This window comes from Mytilus galloprovincialis, chromosome 5 (assembly GCF_965363235.1).
Source record: "Mytilus galloprovincialis chromosome 5, xbMytGall1.hap1.1, whole genome shotgun sequence".
Lineage (NCBI taxonomy): Eukaryota > Metazoa > Mollusca > Bivalvia > Mytilida > Mytilidae > Mytilus > Mytilus galloprovincialis.
The window spans coordinates 79,486,743-79,514,286 of NC_134842.1; the positions used below are offsets into that span (position 1 = coordinate 79,486,743).

At 31.9% G+C, this 27,544-nt stretch overlaps 1 protein-coding gene across 2 annotated transcripts; it reads left to right on the forward strand.

Annotated features, from left to right (window-relative positions):
- The first annotated feature begins 5,240 nt into the window (after positions 1–5,240).
- LOC143076457 (FACT complex subunit SSRP1-like) lies at positions 5,241–27,544 on the forward strand. Of its 2 annotated transcripts, XM_076252247.1 has the most exons (18): positions 5,241–5,395; positions 11,181–11,366; positions 12,432–12,537; positions 16,073–16,266; positions 16,661–16,755; positions 17,195–17,330; positions 17,947–18,050; positions 18,702–18,830; positions 19,360–19,581; positions 20,221–20,293; positions 21,058–21,190; positions 21,823–21,868; positions 22,767–22,959; positions 23,228–23,428; positions 24,761–24,882; positions 25,433–25,694; positions 27,254–27,363; positions 27,406–27,544. In XM_076252247.1, exons 1-17 carry the CDS (start codon positions 5,342–5,344, stop codon positions 27,329–27,331), a joined length of 2,334 nt encoding a protein of 777 aa, XP_076108362.1. In that variant the 5' UTR covers positions 5,241–5,341; the 3' UTR covers positions 27,332–27,363; positions 27,406–27,544. The 2 variants fall into 2 exon arrangements, with proteins under 2 accessions (XP_076108362.1, XP_076108361.1); XM_076252246.1 differs by having other exon boundaries at positions 27,254–27,444.

Sequence of the window (27,544 nt, forward strand, 5' to 3'; positions counted from 1 at the left end):
ATCAATTTCATTCTCTGAATCTTTCAATTTGATTTTGACTCATTAATCCAATCATGATTCAAAATTGTGTTCCTATTTTGTATCCATTTCGGCAGTATTCAGCACAACTACTTTGAAATTTCTACAGTCCATCGCACCTCGGTCTACTCTTTATACTGGTATTATAGCATTGTCTTAAATTTCTGAATCTTTTAATAAGATTTAATCATTCAGCATTAAATCAATTTAATAAATTGAGAGTATCGTCTGCTAAACTAGATTTAACTTTTCTTTAATTTTGACGGACTTAAGCGTCTTTTGTTAACCTACATTTTCCATAAGCGGTTTTCCCGCTTTTATTTGGTATAAAATTGCATGCTTTCCGTGATTTGTTCATTACCGACCGTGCAAGGGCTGTATAGCCAGTCAAGGTCGTTAAAAACTTCCATTTGTTGATTTGTTCATTGCGTGATTTGAACTCTGAAGGAACACAAAAACCCACCCTATCCCACCCTTTAGAATATTTTTCTGCTGTTTGTTGTATATTTTCAGATATTGTCAAAAGAAGCGTCATGGATTGGACAGAATGTTACCTGAATACATAGTTTTACTGAAGGGCTGAATTTATCACAGTTGGCGTCTGGTAGCCCAGTTGCCATTTGGAAAAAAACATATGATGGTTGCCCTTCAATGTTTTTATCTTGGACATTAATGAGAAATTTTCGATGAATGCAAATTCGTTGGCCGGTTGATACATAGTTGAACTGCCCTAATAAATCCATGACAAAAAATTGCCAAAATTCAAACTTACTAATTGTTGTTTTTTATTATGATCATATATTAGTTTGTCTTACAATTTGTTTACATTTGTATAACGAAGGTAATCTGGAGTCGTTGGAAATATTACGAGGGACTTCAACGAATTTGGGTTATCTTTTATCTGGTATATCGTATTCCTAAATTGACTTTTGTTGGTTTCATTCGAATATTTATTAATCATTTTTTGGAATGTGCCGTTTGAATCAAAGGGTAAAGTTCATAAACTGTACTGTAACAAATAATTTCGTTTCCTTTGCGAATTAGTTTACAATTTCTGCTACATTCAAAACACCATACTGCCGTAAGACGTAAGACATATCGTTGAAATGCTGTCCTTTTGAAAACTTAATGTATTTTCCGTTACATTACTAATATTCTCTGTGAATCTTACGTGTATGAATACCAAATTATTAGAAAATTTATTGTCATGCAACAAATCAGTTATTTCATCATGATATTTTGTTTTTTTTACACCATGTGCACTGTTTTCCGTCTATACACTTTAGTTTCGACTTTTGGAAATTTTACTCATATATTTGTTATACAAAAAGTACAATCATGTTGAAAGTTTATACCTTTAGGTCTTAGTCATAAATAGTTTGTTTAAGGAGAAACGATTTGTTGGGAACATTAAATAGGTCAAGGTAGAATAATGATTCGTACAAGTTATTATCTTTTTCTCTGTAAAATTTTTATGAGTAATTACTTGTACAATTATATTTGTACAAGTAATAACTTGTATGATGGCTTGAAACAAGTTATTACTTGTATAAAATGTTTGTACAAGTAATAACCTGTACAAAATAATAACATGTACACAACAATTACAAGAAAACAACAAGTTTATTAGTAGTGATACACTAATTAGTCAATAAATCAAATAATTATCATTTTTAACAAGACATTTTACGAAAATCTTTCATTCCCCCTAATCCAAGTCACTGGCATTCAAATAAATTTATAAAACAATAAAACCAGAATTACACACCCAGTCCAGAGGTTCTGAAGCTGGTGACCTACAGTTTTAAATGTCTGTGTCATCTGGTCTCTTAATTGTAAAGTGTTGTTTCATTGGCAATCATTCCACATCTTCTTTTATTTTATACTGCACTCGTTCTATTTGAGCAGTCAAAATGCGTTGACTGTATATTTCTATGTCATATACAGTCACTGACCCGATATCACTTTTCCTCATGAATATTTAAATAGAAGTTGCCGAAATAATAATTAATTATTCCTACGACCTCTTCAACCTGTTTTTGTTTCCAATGCATTCAACGATGCGTGGAACGACTTAACCTTGTTTATTTTGAATTTATTGGAAAAACATATTTCATTGGTTAATTTTTTTTGTTTGCAACATATAAATCATTATGTTTTATGCTTATCGTTGATATTTTAGTCCATACTCAAACGATTTCGTTCACCATCGAGTGTGGGTATCATCAGGTAAATGTACATTTCATTGTGTTGTATATTTCTCCGCGACCATGATATGAGGCCTTTTTAAAGGGGATTTCCCCCAGTATTTAAATCAAATAAATAACCTTAACGCATTAGACAACAATTGAAAATGTTTTTTTTTTTAGATTGCAGTATAAAGACAATAATAGTGCATTGACTTGACATATCAACGATATAAGGATTCGGCCCGAAACGGGGAAATAGCTCGGCACAGCCTCGCATTTCCCCGTTTCTAAGCCTCATCCTTATATCGTTGATATGTCAAGTCAATGCACTATTATTGTCTATATATATTTTGTTGGATTATGCGTAGTAAGTGACTGTACTCTCTTGCTATTCTCTTCGTCCCGGACGGGACATCATGCCATCACTTGGATCTAGTATTTCTATCATAGTTCTCTGTTATAATTATAAATGATTATAAACGCAACAAAATAATTCGACAAGATTAAAAAAAAAAACATTTTTTTTTATAATTACTACAATTTTACTTTCAGCAATTATTTAATAAAAAAAAATGTAAAGTAGACATGCACATAATTTACAAAATTTAAAAGAAAATATTCCAATAATATTTCAAAACTAATTAGATATGAATGCGTGACATCATAAATAATTTTATATACTTTATATTATCATCTGAACGCATAATTTTTATAACCATTGGCATTTATTTTTATAATCTTTTTTATCAATCAATAATTTGATCCAAGCCGTACATAGAGCAATTTTAATTACTGTAAACACAATTCTCATATATCTTTAAATTACCCCTTAAGCAATTTATTACACTATCAATTAAATCATCATTACCTGATAAAGATCAAAGGAGATTATTAAGGTAGGAAGATGATATAAAATGTCTCTCCTTTCCAATATCTGTCAGTTTAATTTACGCAATGGAAAAAGACTATATCGAAGAAGAAATAGCGACCAAGAAGATATGTTTCAACAAAGCTTGTAAACAAATGATCCTGCTTAACGAAAAGATGCAGTTATTGATGGAGCGTTATTACCGAGCGGAGAGAGCCGGACATTGTAGTTTACGCTACAATTTACGCCCGAGAATAGCCATTGTCGATGCCCTTCGTCGGGTCTACTTTGAATATGCCTCAGTAAAGAAAGAAGAGGCCGACACCATGTTAGAACTACTTAATGGTATACAGAAGACGGAGCAAACGGAAGAAGCGATGATGAATATATAGAAATGAATGAACCCTTAATGAAAATGACGAGTTCCAAGAGTACTGTGTCCTGGATTTCAATGCAAATGTGCAACGAAAGGATCTTGTAAGAGCCAAACAGAATTTTCAAAAAGATGTTGAAATTGTTGTTTGTTTTTATTTTACATTTATTTTTTTAACAATAAACGTGGTTTTTTTTTAATTTAAAAAAAATATATTCCCAAGGTTTTAAAAGTCGGCATATATATATATCATCGTGTAATGTATTTTCGTACTAATAACAATTTTCACTGCTTACGGTTTTTACTGTTGAGTTTTTATTTAGGTGTTTACTCAGATTTAAAAAGCATGTCCTGTAGATTGATTTTAGGTATCTAGTTTTTTTGTCAATGATTTCTACGATTTTTTACTGTTTCCGATTACTTTGCGATTTTTGTATGTAAAAAAAAACGGCGTCATATGTTTTCGTATGAAATAAAAATTGGATCAGTACACGGACAGGAAATGACTACAAAATCCGGAAATAAATTTTTTCTAAAGTCGTGGTTCTGGTGATCGCTTGAATCATAAAAAAAGTTATTAAATACTTTTCAGTACTAAAAATTACTAGTAAATAGTGTAAGGTTGGTGTTTCGTGTGATGAAATTTTTAGATTTTGATTAATTTTCAGATTGGCACCTGGTTTGTACAAAATACATTATTTTTTCTAAAATAAAATGCAGTTTTCAAAATTTATGATTAAATATAAAAAGTTAAGACTGTTTTCATCTTCATGTATCAAGGATGTATAAAAAAAAATTGTCAATGAAATATTGAATAGTTGGATTTTGAACAACCATTTTATATAAGAACCCTGCTAATTTTAACTCGATGGTTTGTAATTAAAACGGCCAAAAAAACACATGACAGTCATATGTCTTGAAGATCCGGTGTCTGACTTGCAAAAAACATATCTGGACTTTATTTTAACCCTTCAGAATTTTTTTCCACAACTATTCTAGTGATGCGTATTTTTGACATTAAATAAAAATGGCTAAATAGGTCAGTTTTATTTAATTTGTTCTAACGTCTTTAAAAAGCGACGTTGAATATGTTTTAAATATATCAAGTTGTAGTGGTGTTGTTGTTCTAAATATAGAAACAGAAAAACATGCCACAATGTACGCGTATGCAGCCGAAACCGACGAAATGTGGTTGATACGAAAACATATGACACGACGATACGACATGCCTTTTAACTAATATCTTTTTGGTACTTGCATTGAAAAAGTCAACCCGAAACATGGAACGATTTTGACAACTTCAAAATCAACATTATCACAATGAAAATAAAATTTTGCGATAAACGTCCTCTAGAAAAAAAAATCATAATTAATTTCATTATAACAAGAATTTACACTAATGCCTCGTTCACACGTATATTTAATTTGAATTGAATTCGAATCGAATCCGCACACTCTTCTTCGTTTTAAATCGAATTGGCCAACTGTTATATTTTACTGGGTGTATTTATAAAATATATTTGTGAATACATGTTTGTGTACACCCAGGTATATCCTGGGTCAGGTACGGATACACAGTACAGGTTTTTACCCAATTATTCTACCTTTTTCCCGCTATTTTTTCTTACTATTTAGAGAACCGTCAGAATCATATTTTTCGTCCGTTTTCCTGTATAAAATGTGCCAAACTTTTTTTTTATTGAATTATTTTTGACATTTATCTTTTATTTTTGAAATTTTCCATAAGAAAATGTAAAAACTAATGAATATAAATCAAATGTAAGCAGAAACAAATATAAATCTCAAACCGGAAATTATCCCGCTTGGTCCACTTTATTATTTTGAGGGAAAAACGCACATGAATAGATCAGCAATTTCTTAATTTATTTAACAATGAGCGACTTTCAGGAATATGGTGACGTCGTTCAAGAAATAAGAGGAGCAGTTGTTAGTATTTTCACCTTAAATATCAGTAAAATGTGGAGACATCTGTTTTGTGTAACGATAGAAAGTTAGACCACTGGCCCCATCCAAATACTGAAATACTGAAATAGACCCCAACCAACTCGCCCCTTTCAACTAACTCTGCCAACTTTCTATCAAATTGTCTAACTAATTGTAAACAACTCGCTTGTTGACAAACTTGTTTACCTATGAAAATGGAATTAAATAATAATTTTCTGACATATTTTAGGCCTGGCAACTCACCGCACTTGTGTAGATTTTAAACTTATTTAAAGGCTCTTAAGAGCTTTTATATGAAAATTACAGCTCAGACCTTTTTGCGCTTGCAGTTTACATAAGTAGGGAGATGACGGGACTTAATTCAAGGGCATGAGTGGGTTTGAGTTGGTATCGGCCAATTTGGCAATGCTTTCTACCATGTCTACTTCAAGTACAGCTTTTTTCCATTCACAGTTGTACTGTGGAACTCACTCCCACAAAACGTCATCAGTATTAACTCCCTGGATCAGTTTAACAGTATATTTAGATATCTAACCTGTTTGTAAATAATGTAAATGCGTTAATTTTTGTTTTGTTTTTGCACAAATTTTTTTTGGAATTATTGCACAAAATTAGTTATTATATTTTATTAAGTGTCTGTTTGCGATGCGCCGATGTATAGTCATCAATGTGCTGATGGATCATAGTATGATGTAGATGTACATGTACCATGTCTACCGACTTATCAAATTTGATTGAAAACATCTGAAACCAGCTGAATACATGCATGTTAAATTTCCACACTTATGAAACAAGAGTTAAATCCTGATAAATAAAAGTGTCCCACTTATGAGTCTGATACTGATGAGTACAGACCTGTCTATTACTTATTCTTATGAATAGGGGTTCAAGGCTCTTGCACATCTATACAATTTATCAATTATTATAATTAAAAGTCCTAAGTGTGTTCATCTACAGTACAGGTAGGGACTTATTTTTATGGATGCCTTAATCCGTCTAGATGTCAGACTGGTGGACAGTTGTCCCAGTGTAATAAACACCTGCTGTGCAATATCCAAGTGGAAGGTCGTAAATCAATCTGTACCAGCTTGATTAGAATTAAATTTTACCTGTACAGATATATTAGTATTTATGGAGGATAGATAAATGTAAAATATTGTTTTGTATTCAAAGAGAAAGAATTAAAATTAAAATTAAATATAAGAAATAAAATTAAAATTAAATATAAGAATAAAAATTAAAATTAAATATAATTTTTTTTTTTTATAATTTGAAAATGAAATAAAGACGATTTTTAACAATATATTGTGTTGCCAATTATTTCAATAGTTTTGTGCCAATAAACTATTTTGTATTTGTATTTGTAAACCGTAAATATTTCATCTAATTCAAAATAATAAGCCTAATAACAACCAAGACTGTTAAAAGTTAAATCAAATTGTTGACACTTCAATCCCGTAAACACAGTGTAGATACTATTCTGTACGCTATCCGGAAGTCGCGACTTTCGAAGCGATGATTTCCAACTGGCTAACAGTATTGTTTTAATGTAGACACAAAGAGAATGAGAAGTCATAGATGTTGCAATATTTATAGCATTTTCAATAGTCGTCTGGCGCGAATAGGACGATAACCCTGTTTTAGAATTTAATATTTTTGGAGACGGTCAATTTTCGGAATTGCATGCGTTATCATCACGATTTTTGCTTTGGCCGTCGACGATAGACCTTTGCTGCATTCTTTAACAATAAGGTATTTTTAACAAGGCAGTATTATCAATGTATTATCGTGGTACAGTGTTTTCCATTCGGCATTTAAGCCTGGTGTGCCGACCACCTTTCGATTTTAGGAGGTGGTCGGCTTTTTTTTTCAAATTTCGAATTTTTTTCGGTTCCGTACCGTTAAAATTTGAATACTAATCGCGCCTCGTTGATTTGTTTTCATTGACAAAGATGGCGTCCAATCGTCAAATTTCAATGTTTTCATTTATCAATCGGGGTACAAGAAAGGCAGATGACGATGATGATAAAGAAAATACTAGACCAAATAAGTTAAATAAAATTGATAGTAATGTTGAAGTTGTGGAAATTGAACAAAAATCAACCAAACAACGGAAAAGACACGCAAGTGAAGACAAATATGAGCAAGACTTCAAATGGCTTATAGTCTTAGTCTCACAGAGGAAGGATACTACTGTTCTATGGGCCAAAAATACGGCACAAAAGCAAGAAATAGGACATAAAATTGTAAATGAAAGAAGAGAGAAAAGAGATAAATTGTTGAAAAAAATTAAATCAAAGAATATTTGACAATTAATGTGACTACGTCTATTTATGTTTGTTCAACTCCATTAAATGTGAATATTATACTAATCTTTATTTTTGTGACCCCCGAGTGCACCCACAGTAAATTAAAAAAACAACGGGTGGACATTTAAAAAAAAAACCACCCGGTTGCAAGTGATTTTTTTAAAACACCCACCTTCCCTTAGTGAAAAAAGGAAAACACTGTGGTATCAATATATGTTTGTAATGTAAGATACCTGAATCAATTGTAATTTTGGCAAGGACAATTCATCACTTCCCCCGAAAACACGATTTTGTAAAATATCACTTATCTGCATTTCCAGGCGGCAAACCAGATCAAATTCCTGATGATCTTTACTCCATCATTCTGATTGTTATTAATTGCTACATATTACCGTTTTTTTTTTAAATCAATGTTTGTTTACATTATCAACAAATGTGAGTAACATTCTAGGTCGAGTTGTCGATCGTAGTGTATAGTTTGTTCCAAACTAGTGTTTGTTTCTGGTACAGGTTGGCAGTTGTTTATCAACAATAACGTTGCTGCAACTAAAACAATTGTTATCTTCAGTGTGTGTGTTTTTTTCTTTCTTTCTAATTACGAAAATGTTTTTAAATACATTTGGAAGACAGGATTGTCGTGTAATTGTTATTTCCCTTGTTTAAAAATAGACATTCCGTGTTTCTAAATTTAACGATTAACATGCCACTTTTCAGTACATATTTGTTAAATTGAATAGATATTGCTGTTTTGAATTCATTGTTAAAGATAATAATTTATGTTGTAAAGTTCAATATTTGCATCGTTGATTATCATTTATAACAAAATGTATAACCTTTGTAGAAAGACTTAATAGTTTTATATAAGTAGTTTGATAAAATATGGTTGTTTAAAAGCACTCAGTGGCGCTACACAGGCTGCCTAGGCTAAAGCTGTGTATGGTTGTTGACATCATTGAATGATTGAGATGTCTGTGGACTGACGTTCAATCCGACCAGTGGAAGCTGTGCTCTGCCGAATGCATTCTTAATTATAAGAGTCAGTCAATGCTATATTTCTCTACTTCTGGTCTACATAATTATAAAAATGTACTATTGAATAAATTATATATTGTTTTCACTTTTTAAAATTTAGAAAGTGCTATTACATTCGGCATCCATAGTCTTATTGATCAGTTGTCAAATTAGACCAATCTGTGGTCTGCATCCCCTGCATAATTGATCCGTTTACATACATGTTGGGGCCCCACTCCCTTATTTCTTGAATGACTTTAAGTTATTTGGTGGACAGGAGGAATTGATATCAAGTTCCCTCCCCAAACTCCTACTTCACTCCATATTCTGTTCCTCTGCACTCCTGTTTTTTTCATCAACATGAATTATCTGTTTAACAACACTTTTCTCACGATTAAAACCACCCTGCCTCAAGCTTTCATCCATCAAATTCTCATTTCTATTCCTCTCATTACATAGTTCCTATAATATTGTCCACCCCTTATCAGTGTCGCAATGACTCGCACCCATTAACAACCCATCACTCGGCGACAAATTATATTATGTTACCTGATTTGTTTCCTATATGCAAACATTACGAGTCAGTTTTGTTTGCTTTAATAATGGCCATTTTTTTTTCACACTTCTTGTTTTTAACTCCCATGCGTATTTTTTACTCTCAACTATATGGCCTCAACGCACACAAAACAAACTATCTTTTCACAAAACCACAAAGATTACATAGGAAATACATATAAAGGGGTTTTATTAAAGGTTACTTTGTGAGCCCAACGTGAGGAATCAATTATATAACATGGGTAAGCAATATAAATATCTAGATGTTTAAAAATAGACTATAGTTGATGAGCTATCCCCTCATGTAACAAAATTAATCTCTCCTGGGATTTAAACACATTGAGATCGAAATTGAATTGTCTCCCTTCGATAACAGCCAGTACCAAAGCACGATTATTTGTTTGGTGATTTTTTATTGATTAACAATAGTTAAATTAAGAAAAAGGATAATACTTTCATATTTCAAGGTCTCACAAAGGCTTTTTCATCTATCAGTCAGAGCTCAGACATAAACAAGTCGATTTCTGTTTTTGACTTAAAGAAGTCAAAACATGTATTTATTATAAAAATGTGTTTTCAATTTTAGACTTATCTAAGTCACAAAATGACAGACTTGTTTAGGTCTATTTATGTTGATGAAAAAACCTAATTTGACTTGGGGGCTAAAGTACACCACCTATCATGGCTATGACAGCAAAAACCTGTCTGAGAGTTCACAAGGATTTGAGCAATCTATATTTAATTATCTAATTGAACATCCTTACTAAACACAGATGTTATACCTCATTAAGTGTGGTTCCAGGTGCTTGCATTGTAAGGTTAATTAACATTATCTCCGATTTTTTAGACTCTCATTCATATTTTTCTTTAGAAGACAAAAAATTGGCTTTCAATGGTGTCATTATTTGATTTAGATGCATGACCTTTTTATAAATATGCGTGGGTCTTGAAGTTAACCAATTTTGGTAACTTATGGACTTGTAGGAGTCGATATTTGCAACTTTTTGAATCTGGTCAATTATTTCTTGCTTAACAATATTTGACTTAATAAAGTCGTATTTTGTCTTGCATTAAAGGGAGACAAATCCTAAAACTTACAAATTTAGACCTCTATGAGTCAAAAGCAGATTCAGACTTATTTATGTCTGAGCTCTGACTGTCTATTACTCTAATTTTACATTAAAATTATAAAAACCAAAATTTTGATGAAAAGGCTAATATTTATGTACGGTGCAGTCCGGTGTATCCGCGCACCTAAACTTATGACTTCACTGCATTCAACTGATAAAACCAATAATTGGATCATATTGTGTGAACAAATTCATAACATACTTTTTCATAAAATCTTCTGTTTGTATGGTTTCATCCTCTAGATTTTGTGCAATGTGTGTCCAAAATTAGGGAAACCCCTGTTCTGAGAGTTTCTCCAATGTCTGGTGATTTCGTGCATGCCTTCCAAAAATAGCATATTTTAAATAAAGGAAAGATTTTATACTACAAAATATAGCTGAGTTTGAACCAAATACACTGCCAAGGATGCAAGCAAAAATTATTTCAATCTTATATAAGTTTGACTTTATTAAAACAAATTTTATCTGATCATGTATTTTTTTTAATGGAAAATATGGCAAATCACGGGATTGCAGTTATTAATTAACCCTTGAACTTATCAATTTTATTCTTTTTCATCCCTTCCACATTGTTCCGAAGGCTAAAACAATAACAAGAATGATTTTGTTTGTGTTACTGTGTTGATATGACAAAATCAGCTAATGCGCAATATCACAGGGCATACAGACACCGGGGAATTGTATACAAATATTTACTGAGTCATATGAACATTTTTGTTATATTATTATTCATAATAAATGTGCTTTGTGTTTATTTTTCAGAACCCAGGAAGATTAAAACTTCAAAGCAATAGTGTAATTTTTAAGAACAATAAAACAGGAAAAGTTGAACAGTTCACAGGAATGGAGGTGAATACATCAGAGTGGTTGAAAAGGGCAAGAGGTCACTGTTTAAAGTTCAGACTTAACAATGGAAATGTTCACAGATTTGATGGGTTTAAAGATGATGTAAGTACAATGGGAAGAAAAGTTGATTCATGATACATGTAGTTATTAAATCTATCCTTGTAATATTCTCACCATATTGTTGATAATCCTGATATATTATAGAGGGGCCTGATGTGGGGGTGTCCCATCACGATTCACGAGTTGATTGGTTCACAGAAAACAAATTTCCATGATGATGGATCACGAAAATATAAAAAAAAGGAAAGAAAATCTAGAAAAACGGATCACAATAGCGAAACTAACCCATTAGGCCCCTCATTATAGATATAAAAAAGATTTGGTATGATTGCCAATGAGACAACTCTCTAAAAGAGACCAAATGACACGGAAGTTAAAAGCTACTGGTCACCATACAGTCTTCAATAATGCATAGTCAGCTTTATAAAATGCCCTGAAATCATAAGTGTAAAACAATTCAGTGAGAAAACAAGCGACCTAATTAATGTACAAAAAAAATAAGGAAAAACAAACATGTTAGTGGGATCCAAACCTTCCCCTAGCTTTGGACAGTGGTGTAACAGTACATCATAAGAACAAACTATAAAAATCAATTAAAAAAGACTCAACTCATCAGATAGATACAAATAGAAATAAACCTAACAAAAGCACAAAGCAGGTGGATGTGGACAACAATAAAAAGACACAAAGTTCTGATCTGAGAGTACTCACAGTTACTGTAAGCTAGTCATGCTTGTTGTTCAATTTTTTCGGTGTAAAATATATTTTCTTGATAATGGTAGTTTATTCATTTTATCATAACTTATTTGTTGGTTTTACTTTTATATCTTAGATCAGAAAAAAAAGATGAACATGAGACCATTAATAAATGTGTTAGATTTATAGAAAGCCCAGATGTTTTTGTATGTTGAGATATTTTTGTGTTTCAGGACTTTGAGAAGCTTGCACCCAGTGCAACTGTTTTAGATTTATAGAAAGCCCAGATACTTTTGTATTTTGAGATATTTTTGTGTTTCAGGACTTTGAGAAGCTTGCACCCAGTGCAACTGCTTTAGATTTATAGAAAGCCCAGATACTTTAGTATGTTGAGATATTTTTGTCTTTCAGGACTTTGAGAAGCTTGCATCTTTCATTTCAAAATATTATAGTGTGAGTTTAGAGAAAAGAGACGTATCTGTCAAAGGATGGAATTGGGGTCTGGCCAAATTTGAAGGTAAAGATAACATGTACTGTAAATTCAGATATTATTGTGATGTTTGTATTTATGCTATAAACATGATAAATGGGACCAGGTTATAATTGCAATAATTTAAACTCACATTTAATTTTTTTTTTATATATGAATTTAACAGGATTATTTTTTCAATTTGGCAGAGATTAACATCACATTTTATCACTTTTTTTAAATGACATAATATCAATAATAAATGCACACTGTAATTTCTAAATTTACCGTACTTGGTGGATAATTAGAGGAACAGTGCTTGTGCCTGTTGAATACCTGTATTTTAATATTGTTCAGTTAATCATGTTAATTTAAAAAAGAAGATGTGGTATGATTACCAATGAGACAACTATCAACAAAAGACCAAAATGACACAGACATTAACAACTATAGGTCACCGTACGGCCTTCATCAATGATCAAAGCCCATACCGCATAAACTTACTTTTCCATTTATTTACACATTACAGATTTCCTACTTGACCATAATAAGAACAATAAGTTGTTGTGCTAATGATGCTTATTTAAGAAATTGATCATGTTCATTTCACAAAAGAAAGGATAAACATATATCAGACATCAACAGACACCTGCTGAATTAAAAGACTCCTGAGTTGGGACAAAAACAAGACAGGCATTTACAGCATGTGGCTTGTTAAACATTTTCGTGAGCTCTATACCCTTTCCTAACCTGGGACAAGTCTAGGCTATAAGAAATAACAACCAGTCTTGTAGGAATTTCTTCTACTAAATTTACAAAATCCCTCCCCAAAATTGTTGGCCCTGTAGCTGTAAAAAGATCATTGTGAAGACCTAGACAATATGATAAATCTTGTTTAAATAAAAATCTATGATATCTTTTTTTTTTTGTCTAATTTTTTTAGCTCACCTGGCCCGAAGGGCCAAGTGAGCTTTTCTCATCACTTGGCGTCCGTCGTCCGTCGTCGTCCGTCGTCCGTCGTCGTCGTCGTCGTCCGTCGTCGTTAACTTTTACAAAAATCTTCTCCTCTGAAACTACTGGGCCAAATCAAACCAAACTTGGCCACAATCATCATTGGGGTATCTAGTTTAAAAAATGTGTGGCGTGACCCGGTCAACCAACCAAGATGGCCGCCACGGCTAAAAATAGAACATAGGGGTAAAATGCAGTTTTTGGCTTATAACTCAAAAACCAAAGCATTTAGAGGAAATCTGACATGGGGTAAAAATGTTTATCAGGTCAAGATCTATCTGCCCTGAAATTATCAGATGAATCGGTCAATCGGTTGTTGGGTTGCTGCCCCTGAATTGGTAATTTTGAGGAAATTTTGCTGTTTTTGGTTATTATCTTGAATATTATTATAGATAGAGATAAACTGTAAACAGCAATAATGTTCAGCAAAGTAAGATCTACAAATAAGTCAACATGACCAAAATGGTCAGTTGACCCGTTTAGGAGTTATTGCCCTTTATAGTCAATTTTTAACCATTTTCCGTTAATTAAAGTAATCTTTTACAAAAATCTTCTCCTCTGAAACTACTGGGCCAAATTAATCCAAACTTGGCCACAATCATCTTTAGGGTATCTAGTTTAAAAAATGTGTGGCGTGACCTGGTCAACCAACCAAGATGGCCGCCACGGCTTAAAATAGAACAAAGGGGTAAAATGCAGTTTTTGGCTTATAACTCAAAAACCAAAGCATTTTGAGGAAATCTGACGGGATAAAAATGTTTATCAGGTCAAGATCTATCTGCCCTGAAATTTTCAGATGAATCAGTCAATCGGTTGTTGGGTTGCTGCCCCTGAATTGGTAATTTTGAGAAAATTTTGCTGTTTTTGGTTATTATCTTGAATATTATTATAGATAGAGATAAACTGTATACAGCTTAAATGTTCAGCAAAGTAAGATCTACAAATAAGTCAACATGACCAAAATGGTCAGTTGACCCGTTTAGGAGTTATTGCCCTTTATAGTCAATTTTAACCATTTTTCATAAATTAAATTAATCTTTTACAAAAATCTTCTCCTCTGAAACTACTGGGCCAAATTAATCCAAACTTGGCCACAATCATCTTTGGGGTATCTAGTTTAAAAAATGTGTGGCGTGACCCGGTCAACCAACCAAGATGGCTGCCACCGCTAAAAATAGAACATAGGGGTAAAATGCAGTTTTTGGCTTATAACTCAAAAACCAAAGCATTTTGAGGAAATCTGACATGGGATAAAAATGTTTATCAGGTCAAGTTCTATCTGCCCTGAAATTTTCAGATGAATCGGTCAATCGGTTGTTGGGTTGCTGCCCCTGAATTGGTAATTTTGAGGAAATTTTGCTGTTTTTGGTTATTATCTTGAATATTATTATAGATAGAGATAAATTGTAAACAGCAATAATGTTCAGCAAAGTAAGATCTACAAATAAGTTAACATGACCAAAATGGTCAGTTGACCCCTTTAGGAGTTATTGCCCTTTATAGTCAATCTTTAACCATTTTTCATAAATCTAAGTAATCTTTTACAAAATCTCCACTGAAACTACTAGGCCACAATCATCTTTGGGGTATCTTGTTTGAAAAATGTGTCCGATGACCTGGCCATTCAACCAAGATGGCCGCCACGGCTAAAAATAGAACATAGGGGTAAAATGCAGTTTTTGGCTTATAACTATGAATTCAAAGCATCTAGAGCAAATCTGACAAGAAGTTAAATTGTTAATCAAGTCAATATCTATCTGCCCTGAATTTTTCAGATGAATTGGACAACTGGTGTTGGGTTGCGGCCCTCCAATTGGTAATTTTTAAAGAAATTTTGCCGTTTTTGGTTATCTTGAATACTATTATAGATAGCGATAAACTGTAAACAGCAATAATGTTCAGCAAAGTAAGATCTACAAATAAGTCAACATGACCTAAATGGTCAATTGACCCCTTAAGGAGTTATTGCCCTTTATAGTCAATTTTTAACAATTTTCATTAATTTGGTAAATATATGTAAATTTTTACCAAATATAGTTCTCTGTTACTAATGGGCAAAGTTCATTATAGATATAATTGTAAGAAGCAAAATCGTTCAGTAAAGTAAGAACTTCAAAACACATCACCATCACCAAAATACAATTTTGTCATGAATCCATTTGTGTCCTTTGTTTAATATGCACATAGACCAAGGTGAGCGACACAGGCTCTTTAGAGCCTCTAGTTTATTCGTTCTAGAATTCTTTTTTGGTGTGCAGAAATATTGCAATTGGAGTTTGAATATTAAAACCAATAGCTAATAGATATTAAAACCAATAGCTAATGAATATTAAAACCAATAGCTAATGAATATTAAAACCAATGGCTAATGAATATTAAAACCAATAGCTAATGAATATTAAAACCAATGGCTAATGAATATTAAAAGCAATAGCTAATGAATATTAAAACCAATAGCTAATGAATATTAAAACCAATAGCTAATGAATATTAAAACCAATAGCTAATGAATATTAAAACCAATAGCTAATGAATATTAAAACCAATAGCTAATTAAGTTGATTTGTTTCAGGAAACTCCTTAGAATTCGATATCGACAACAAATTAGCGTTTGAAATTCCTTTAAATAATGTATCACATTCAACGACAGCAAAGAATGAAGTAACTTTAGAATTTCACATGAATGATGATGCAGCAGTCTCATTAACAGAAATCAGATTTCATATACCTAATGACCCAAAAGATTCAGAAAAAGACACTGTACAGGTATGGACTATATTCAAATACTTAACAGGATCTAGTTCGGTTTAGTGGGAGTGGGGAAAAATCGAATGTCTTCATCGAAAAGCAAAATAACACATAAAATTTGCATTTGTTACCATGGTTACTACTCTGTTATTCAAAGGGTTAGTCTGAAATTGTAAGAAAAGTTTTTTTTATGGAAGAGAAGAAAAAGTAAAAAGAAAGTAACCTTATTTTTCTTAGACAAATTCTTTACTGAGCCAGATATAATACAGTGAAGTTGCATTATATAAATAACTGATCTTATTAATTTTAGTAAGATAAAAAAAACTTTATTAAATATAATATTTCTTTACGATTATCAATATACATGTAGTTGGCCTTGTTATTTGTGACTTAAGTTCTATTATTCTTACAGGAATTTTACAACCAAGTTGTAGACAAAGCAGACATTATACAGGCAACAGGTGATGCTATCTGTAATCTCAGTGAAGTACAGTGCTTAACACCAAGGTAAGGTTACTGTCGAAATATGGACTATTTACACTTGTATGGAAATAGTCTGCCATTATGTAAAACCACAAAATAAATCCTGTGAAATATTGCAACATTTGACGTCAAAATTAAAAGTGATTGTTGTATGACATCAGAAGTTTTATATATTGGACAGTTCTACGGTCATTATGAGAAAAGTCTGCTACTTACCAAAAAGTATAGATACTTCCTTTGAAGTGTGTACAAAGAACAATTAATAAAAAGGGAAATTGGAGGGTAGGGGTAGTAGCCTTGAGAGAGAAACTCAACAACAATAAATATCAATAGACATTTAGAGTAGATTTATGGTGTTCAACAAAAATTAAAAAAAAATGTTCCAGTTTAGATGGTTGAAATTTCATAAATTTGATATAAAAGGTAAATATAATATTCTAAAACTGCCTTTTTGTATTTTCAGAGGTCGCTATGATATTAAGATTTATGGCACTTTCCTACAGCTCCATGGTAAAACATTTGATTATAAAATACCATACACAACTGTTTTACGATTGTTTTTACTCCCACACAAAGATGGAAGACAGGTTTTCTTTGTGGTAAGTATTATTATCTAGTCAAATGTTAGCACTTATGTATACTTTATATATGAAAACTTTATTTTATTATATATATTATTATACTGAAACAACTGGATGCTTTTTATTTAAATATCTTTTCTCACTTGCCCCTTTTGTTTTGGTAATATTCTTCATATTTTTCATGAAGCAGTTCATACAAAACAATTGTGGACTTTGCTAACATATTTTAAGCCTTCTCTCCAATTCTGCTGAAAGGATTTATTCTGGGGGCCTTAGGGAAGATAATATTCATGATATTGTTGCAAATTACTGTGCTTACCTTTTATAATTAAAAACAATGTATTGTTATTATTATAATCATGATAATTGTTATAATATTTGAAGAAGAAGGGCAAAAGATCCTAGACGGACAGTCAAACTCAAAAATTGAAAATAAACTGACAATGCCATGGCTGAAAGGAAAAAGACAAACAGACAAATAATAGTGCACAAGACACAACCTTTTAAAACTAAAGACTAAGCAACACTAAGATATTGTTGGATCTAAATCAAAATTTTAGTTCTATTTCTGAAAAATTGTTGATATTTTAAAACATCTTCTCTAGTGCTTTATAATATCTAATGAATATTTCAGGTGAGTTTAGATCCCCCAATCAAACAAGGACAGACCAGATATCATTTCTTGATCCTGTTGTTTAACCAGGAAGATGAAATGACCATAGATTTAAGTTTAACGGAGTAAGTATGTCATGTGTATGTAATTTGAAAAGGCAGAAGGGTGCATTGTTTTGGGGTTGAAAGGCAAAAGGCACCAATGGAGGGCTGCTCTCCTATTTTGGGCAGTTTGGAATACTAACCGTCCTGATGGTGAATTTTTGTTAAGATAAAATGCAAGAGAAACATTCAAACATTTCGAATTCTGTTGAAAAAACCTTTAGCAATGTTTGTTTGCAATTAATTATTGTATAATAGCAGCAAAATGTTTAGAAAGGTGAAATATGTGCAAAGGCACAGTATACTAAATTATTAAAACATGTTAAAAGAGTAAAAATAACAGCGAGATAGAGTAGCCATAATGTGTTTAGCTAAAAAAATCATAGTGATGCACTGATCAGTTATTGTGGAAATTGTAATTTTCATATAGCTTGTATTATTTTGTGCAAATTCAATTTTTATCAAATCTCACAATCAACATGATCAACTTTAAATCTCAAATAATCAAATATTTAAAACTAATTCCAAACAAAAGAGTTCTTGGATTCAGTAACAAATTTTAAAATACTTTATTCCATAGAAATACAATTTAAAAAATCCCCAATAAGCAAAATATTCCAATTAGATAATATTACTTGTCCTATTAAATGTGAAAATACTGTTATTGAATTTTAGAGAAGAGTTGGAAACTAAATTTGATGGAAAGTTACAGAAAGAAATGTCTGGACCAGAGTTTGAATTAGTCAGCAGAATATTCAAATCTGTCACGACGAGAAAAATAACAGTACCAGGGACGTTTAAATCGTATGTATATTTAAGTAGATATGAATTTAGGTAGAGATGATTTAAAAATGTTCTTGTTCAATTTCTTTCTATTCAATTGTATATATGCTCTAATAGAAAAAAAATTAGATATATATGAAAAAGGTTTTTTTAAAATAAAGGTAATTTGATGTGCTATGATGTCCAATGAGACAGCTATCAACCAGAGTAAATGATGTGGACACACACAATTATAGGTCACTATACAGCCTACAACAAAGAATCCATATTGTCAACAATAAAATACTTAAATATTAAAAATGGGAAATAATTTAAACATGTTAAAAAAGAAAACTTACAGCCTAATTTATAAACAATAGCAAAAACAAAAAATAATGTGACAGACTTAAACCAAAGACAACCACTGAATCATAGTCTTGAAAGTCAGCTTAATTTAACAGTAAAGATGTTCTGAATTGTAAATATTGTACATGATTAAAACATATTCACAGCTACTTATGATTGGGATATAAAATAGTATCTTCAAAGTTGTATACTTTATATTTTGTAGGAATTCTGGTGCCCAGGCTATTGGCTGTTCATACAAGGCTGCGACTGGTTTCCTGTATCCCTTAGAAAGAGGTTTTATCTTCGTACATAAACCACCAATGCATATCAGATTTGATGAAATCGGTAACGTTAACTTTGCCAGAAGTGCTGGGAATACAAGATCTTTTGATTTTGATGTAGAGACTAAATCTGGGACAACATACAACTTTGTTGGTATAGAAAAGTAGGTCGTACTGTTTAAATTTTGAATTAATGTTTTGCATTACAAGTCTTACTGGTCAAGGAGTAAACCTAGGAAAAATTAACCAGAGTTCTTGAAATCAATTTTACCCTGGGGGTCCTAACTATTAATTTAATTGCAAAATATCAGAATTGTGTTGATCCTTTGCTAAATTCTAGTGGTCAAAACCTTCCAACCACCACTACTTGAGTGGTCAAAACCTTCCAACCACCACTATTCTAGTGGTCAAAACCTTCCAACCACCACTACTCTATTGGTCAAAACCTTCCAACCACCACTATTTTAGTGGTCAAAACCTTCCAACCACCACTATTCTAGTGGTCAAAACCTTCCAACCACCACTTCTAGTGGTCAAAACCTTCCAACCACCACTATTGGAGTGGTCAAAACCTTCCAACCACCACTATTCGAGTGGTCAAAACCTTCCAACCACCACTATTCGAGGACGTATGTTTCATGTACAACAAAATAATTTGTAGAGGCATTAAAAATGTTAAATTTTCAATGATGAAGATATATGCTATTGAAATATAGAAATACAAATATATTTTTTGCCATGCAATACTCGTATAATACTTGTTAAGTTTAAAGGTTAATAAGTATTATGTTTTTATTTTGTAGAGATGAATATGGAAAACTGTATGATTTTGTTTCACAGAAGAAACTGTCTGTTAAAAACATTGGAGGCAAATCGGTAAGATGCATCCATGTATACTGCAATTGGGGAAATTTTCTACAGGAATTTATTTCCACAATAATTTTGTGATGAAGACAAAAAATCATACAAATATTTCTTCAAGTTAATTGATTTTAATAGACGATCAGATTCAGGGCTTGCAAAAATGAAACTCAAATATGTTTGGTGTAAGAAATCACAAAATTTAAATTGGAAGTCTTGTAGGAGGTGAATAAGTCATGTTTTGGACTAAATCAACAACTGTCAAAAATAAAATTTAAAAAAAAGAACTTTAATAATACACCATAATTATACCACGCTTTAAAAAAGTGCCAGAGGGACAGTCAAACTCATAGATCTAAAATAAACTGATATTGTCAGATAACAAAATGATCTAAATGTAAATTTGAAACAGTCCTTAGGCCAAAAAAAAACAAAAAACATTTGTGTCCTCTAACTATATATACCCTAAAACTTTTTATGCTATTTTGGAACAAGTACAGTTAAAGTCAGACTGATTCCCTAGTAGTAACCAACTAAAATTAAAATGTAAAATAAAATGATATTGCCTACCCACCTATTCTATTTTTTTCAAAGATGTTATAGGAAACACGCATTATTTTTTGGCCTTACTGCATGTTTGAGTAATTTAAGGTTTATGATGGAACGGTAAAGGTTCCTGTTCTATTGAAATTCATAATAGATAAAATCTGATGAAATATTCTGTAATATTCCAAAGTTGTATATTTTCGTTAAACGAACATTTATTTTCTATGTTACAGAAACAGAAATATGATGAGGATATTTTGGCCTCTGATAATGAAGAAACAAACACTGATCATTACTTAGAACGTATGAAACAAGAGGGAAAAGACAGATTCAGCGGGGACGAGGATGACGATAGTGACAGCTCAGGTTAATTCTTGTTTTTACTACAGGACTAGTCCATTAAAAGAATGTAGGAAAGAAAGTTATATAGTGGATTGAGCCTAGTGTTATGGCTAGCTAAACCTCCTACTGTTAGGTCAATGTTAAAAATACAGTTAAAGTGACAACACTTGTGACAGGAATAGAGAACAAACAAACGCAAGAGAATGCTTTCCAACCCTCCCACATCCATTTAATGCAATAGTCCATTCGTTTTTCATGCCACATTTATGGGCATTATGTTTTCTGGTTTGTGCATCTTTTCGTCCGTCCCGCTTCAGGTTAAAGTTTTGGTAGAGGTAGTTTTTGATGAAGTTGAAGTCCAATCAACTTTAAACTTATTAAACATGTTCACTATGATATGATCTTTCTAATTTTAATGCCAAATTAGAGATTTTATCCCATTTTTATGGTCCACTATACAAAGAAAATGATAGTGCGGATGGGGCATCCATGTACTTGGAACACATTCTTGTTATAGTCTTAGAATATGTAATAAGTTAATAGAATAAGAGACTGATCATGATGTTTAAATATTTTAATGCCTTAATTTGTGTTGCCTGTATATTAATGAGAAATCTTAAATTAAAAGGTTTTAAAAATATTATTATGTTTTTTAGATGAATCATTCAACCCTGGTGAAAGTGGTAGTGAAGTGGCTGAAGAGTAAGTAGAAATCTTCTTGTAGTCACAACGACGCCATTGAAAATGCCAAAAATAAATGAATTAGATGGTCTGTGGCATAGTTAATTATCCAAGTGCAGATTTTATAAAGTCCAATAGTTAATTTGTTTGGAGTTTTCACATATTAATTAAGAATACACAATAATTGGCTGCATCCTGAAACAGCTTTAACACAAGTTTTTGTTATGAAAAGTCATCTACTTTGGTGGCATTTGTGTTTCAATTTCTTTTTCCTGTGAAGTGTTTTGCGCACTTGTCTGCCCTTCAGTTAACTTTTATTTTTCTGCCATGATGTTGTCAGATACTTTTTTATTTTTCTGCCATGATGTTGTCAGATACTTTTTTATTTTTCTGCCATGATGTTGTCAGATACTTTTTTATTTTTCTGCCATGATGTTGTCAGATACTTTTCGACATCTGAGTCATGAATGTCTCCTTGGGTTTTACAACTTTTCTTTACTTCAATATTCTTCATAATGTTTTATTTCTATTTTTTTGTTGAAATGTAACTTTTGATCTGTAGCTCAGTAATTTAAACCTGTTACAAAAATTATTCTGCTTAATTGTCTTCATGAAAATTAAGATAAATCTTATAGAAGTTGAAAATGAGGGATATCCGAACAAGGCAGAAATTACTAAAGAATTGTAGTAGCTTTCCTGTGGTAATAAGATTTTGTTTTCTTTTTTTGTCCAAAAAGAATTGCGTAGGTATATATCTTGCAGAGTTAACTGATATCCCCATCATTGTTCTTAATGCCAGATCGAGACTACGTGTTTGCAATATTCAGTCGCCATGTGTTAATATTGTCTGACATTAACAACCAAAAACACATATATACATTTTGTGGATATCAAAGTAAAAATCATGATAATTTTATAGATATGACAGCAATCCCCCAACAACATCAGATAGTGAAACGGACTACGAGTATGATTCAGGGGGAGATAATGCTAGTGAAGACGGGGAGCAAGACGAAGAAGCCAAAGAAAAAAGGGCAGAGAAAAAGAAACAACAGAAAGAGAAGAAAGAAAAGGAAAAGAAGGAAAAGAAGTCTAAAACGGCTAAAACTGTGGTAAAATATTTAAACATCTTCCTAGTCTTTGAAAACAATTTAAAATTAACATTACTTTAAATTCACAATTATAAGTGGTATACCAATTTTTGTGGATTTCGTTGAATCAGATGAACCAAGAATTTAAATTCTAAGAACAATTTTCTAAAGGCTTATATGCAGATTTTTAAAACACCACAAAATTATACAACAACAAAAACACAATTGTTCATTAATGCATTAAAATTGGTGCCCATGAAAATTAATGAATTCTTTACTTCATTTGCAGAAAGAAGGTTCAACAAGAAAGAAGAAGAAGCAGAAGAAAGATGTTGACCCAAACAAACCTAAGAGGCCAATGACATCCTATATGATGTGGTTCAGTACAAACAGAAATGATATCAAAGAGAAGAACCCTGACGCTTCCATCACAGATATATCCAAGAAAGGCGGAGAACTTTGGAGAGCTATGGATGCTAGTGAAAGAGGAGTAAGTTTGCTTTTTTTGCAATTTTGTCATTTATGTATAAAATATGATTTAAATTTTTGCAGTTTTGAACATATTGAAAAAATCCTGTTTCATTGATATACAAATTTTCAAAATATTGCAATAATTTCTGAATTTACCATGTTTACAGTACTTAGACCTCGCAGACACTGATGCTCTCCATTATATATTTGTGCATTGTATGTATATATATTACGGATTACAAATGTGTCGAGGTTTGTGATTGGATAACAACACAGAGATGTCAGTATATATTCAGGAAACTGCCGGGGTATATACGACGTTTTAATCCCCAATTGGAACCTCAAAAACGTCATCATAACACCGGTTACTATGTGACGTAGTCAAAAGCTATCAGACTGTCAGAGGCTCACAGAGGGAAAATAATGACGTGCTTCAGTCAATAATACATTTTTGATACAAAATCACGCATTTTACACTTTTAATACTTAAATTTAATGTTAAAAGTGTTATTATAAATTATTACATACACGATAAAATTATGTTCACAGCAAATTAGAAAATCCTTCACGTATGCCGAACATATCAGGTTGGGTTTTTCAATATACATGTTGTCAACAAATACCTGCACTGGAAAATAACATTAAGTCAGGGGTAATCCGTAATATATGTGTAATTCAGGTCTCAGAAAGGGTATATACTGTGACATTCCCGGCTTAGGGCTTATATCCCCTTCGCCTTCGGCTCAGGGGATATAAACTCTAAGCCGGGAATGTCACAGTATATACCCTGTCTGAGACCTGAATAACAAATAATATCCTATCTCTCTGTGTGGTCATATGCCTAAAATTAAGAATGGAGATGGGGAATGTGTCAAAGTGACAACAACCCGACCAAAGAGCAAACAACAGTCAAAGGCCAACAATGGGTCTACAGCGTGAAAAAAACAAAAATGTATACTAGTTCAGTGATAATGACTCATACTAAACTCTGAAATACACACAAGAAACACACTTTATTACTATCTTTCTCATTTGTTCCTTCAATTTCTGCAATTGATAAAAACCATTCACTTGTATTTCCTGTACAATTCACTTCATGTCAATGCTGTTCAATCTTAAATAATGATGAGTTCTGGTGAATTTCAGATTTCCTTTAAATAATAAAGAATAATTCTATGTAAATTGTTTAATGAAGAAATTTTTGTCTGGCATTCACAAAAGTCACTGTGTCAATACTAAGGGGTTGGTCACATAAGCATCAACAGTTGTTGGAAGTTCGGTATTTCTGGTCACACAGACGAGGAATATTACTATGTAAAACTAATATCTGCTACTGTTGGAAATTTTGTAGGAATGGGAGCAGAAGTTTCTCAAAGCAAAGGAAGAATATAACGTTGCTATGGAGGAATATCTAAAAAATAAACCTGAAGCAGGCAGTGGTGAGGAAAGTGGTGACGGAGAAGACAGCAGACTGTAAGTTCTACAATATGAGTATTCCGGGAAAGTTTCCAAAGTGTATTAAGTAATTGATAAATTGTCAGTTGCATTTCACAAATGGAAACCACATCACTGGGCATTCTGTACAATTTCAATCTGGCAAAATATTAAAATATGTGTGTTTCCCATTTCCCTGCCTATCCTTTATTTTAAACTTAGAAATAGCCTACCTTAAAGTTTTTTTGGTCAATTTTCAATAAGCACTGTTAAAGTGAGAATTTCTCTCCCATAGACTCGATGTAAAAAAAGTTGTAAAATAAGATAAATTCCTTACCTACTGTCAATGACTGTAAATTCCCAAATTATTGCGTGCATTTATTATTGCGTTTGTGATTTTAGACTTTAACATGTTGAATGTGATTTAATTTTTACGATATTGAGTTAATTCCTGTTTAATTCAGTTAAAAAAAATTCATTTTTTTTATTTAGATAAATCATCACAGGACAATAAAACACTTGAAATGAATATCTAGGAGTGAGAATCAAGCAAAAATTGTTTTTAAATCTGCCTCTATTTTTTTAACAGATCAAGTAGTAGTAAAAAGAAGAAATCTCAGAAATCCAGTCCAAAGAAGGCAGTTGATACTAAAGCTGGAGCGGGAGGGAATTATAAGAGCAAAGAATACATCTCAAGTGATTCCAGCTCAGACTCGGATGCCCCACTGAAGAAAAAAATAAAGAAAGAAAAATCAAAGCCCAAGGAAGGAAAGAAAAAAGGAAAGGAAAAGGGAAAGAAGGAACAAAAGAAAAAAGAAAGTGAAGAAGAGAAGTCTAGTAGTGCAGGAGAGGTAATGTTTTTTTTTCTATTATTTTGGAGGGGGGGACGACACAGGGATAACTTATGTGGTCTTCAGTTATTTTAGGCAGCTCTGTTAATTTGCAACTCCTGAAAGATAGATTTCAACCAAACTTGCACAGATTCTTCTACAGTGCATGAAGTTGTGCAAATTAGATTTAGATTTTTGATCTGACGCCACACCAATTTGATTTCCTAGTTCTTTGGATTTTCCTGCTTCTGTTTTGAATTACAGATTCTGCAAATTTTTGGCCCGTATGCCACTCTAAAATTAGTTTCTCCTTGGAAATTTTTGTTCACATAGACGCTTCTCTGTTACATATAATTTATAAGTACACCCTTAAAATGCTTTACATGTTCTATTTAATATGTAATGAGTGGAGATATGACATAGGATAGTTTAATGTAAGATATGTTTAAGAAATAATTTAGAAAACTATAGATTTCTTGGATTTTAAAAGGACAAATACTGTCATAAAAAAACTGAAGCGAGGTTGGGGTTTGCCATGTATGTGGCTGTTCCTTTTTACTCCCTGTAAGATAAAGCTAAAACATTATAAAAATATGTAGCTCGCATGAATTATTTTGTAAATAACCGCTAGAAAAAATGTAAATAATTCTTTTAATTCTCAAACTCAACATTTGCCCCTTTGATTTACATATTCTTTTCGTAATCTATTGTCAAATGAAAGGTGACATTTCGTAACTAATATAAGAAGCCGCCATGTTGACTTGCTGAAATCAGTAAATATGCACTTAATGCAAAAGATAGAAAATAAAGCTAACCCTACCTCAAAAGTTCATTTTAATGCAATAATATACAAACTTCATGGTTTACATAACAAAAAAAACATTCAGCGTTTAGCGTTTTCATTTGTTTGACGTCATGTTTTGAAATTACTTAAATGCGTCAAAAGCATGAATGGATTTTTTGGGAATTTTATTTTATTTTCATTTTGTTGATTTCTCCGAGTTCTTGTGCATTAATTATGTTTGTTATACATCTGAATACAAATAGAATTGATGTAGTCTGTTTTCAATTGCAATTTTTAAAACGATAAAATAGGCATAGCATTTGCAAATGGGTTTTGGCCTTTGTTAGTCTTGTATTATTTTAATTTTAGTTTCTTGTGTACAATTTGGAAATTAGTATGGCGTTCATTATCACTGAACTAGTATATATTTGTTTAGGGGCCAGCTGAAGGACGCCTCCGGGTGCAGGAATTTTTCGCTACATTGAAGACCTGTTGGTGACCTTCTGCTGTTGTTTTTTTTTTCTATGGTCGGGTTGTTGTCTCTTTGGCACATTCCTCATTTCCATTCTCAATTTTAATTTTATCTGTAAGAGGTATTTTGTAACATACTATTATGTAGATTTCAGAGTCTGCGCTAAATATAGATATATAGAGTATTTTATCACGGTGTTGTTTACAAAGTGATAGAAGCATGTCGTATTAGAATTGACATTAAGCAGCTTTCCATCATCTATTTGGAATAATCTAATGTAAAATTTTTGTTGTATAATAACAGTTTTTTTTTATTTTGTTACAGCTGCCGTCTGATGAGGAGATCTTAGCAACACCAGAGTCATCTCACAAAGGATCAGGATCAGAATCAGGATCAGATTGAACAAAATGAAAGGGAAATCAACACTTAGTTGTGAAACTTGTACATGTTGATGTCAGTAATAATTATTTATTGAAGAAACTTGTACATGTTGATGTCAGTAATAATTATTTATTGAACAATTGACCAAAGTTAACTTTCTACCACATTATTGTAGATAAGATGAACTTTAAAATCATGTTTTTCATTTTAGAAAAATGAACTTTTGAATCATGT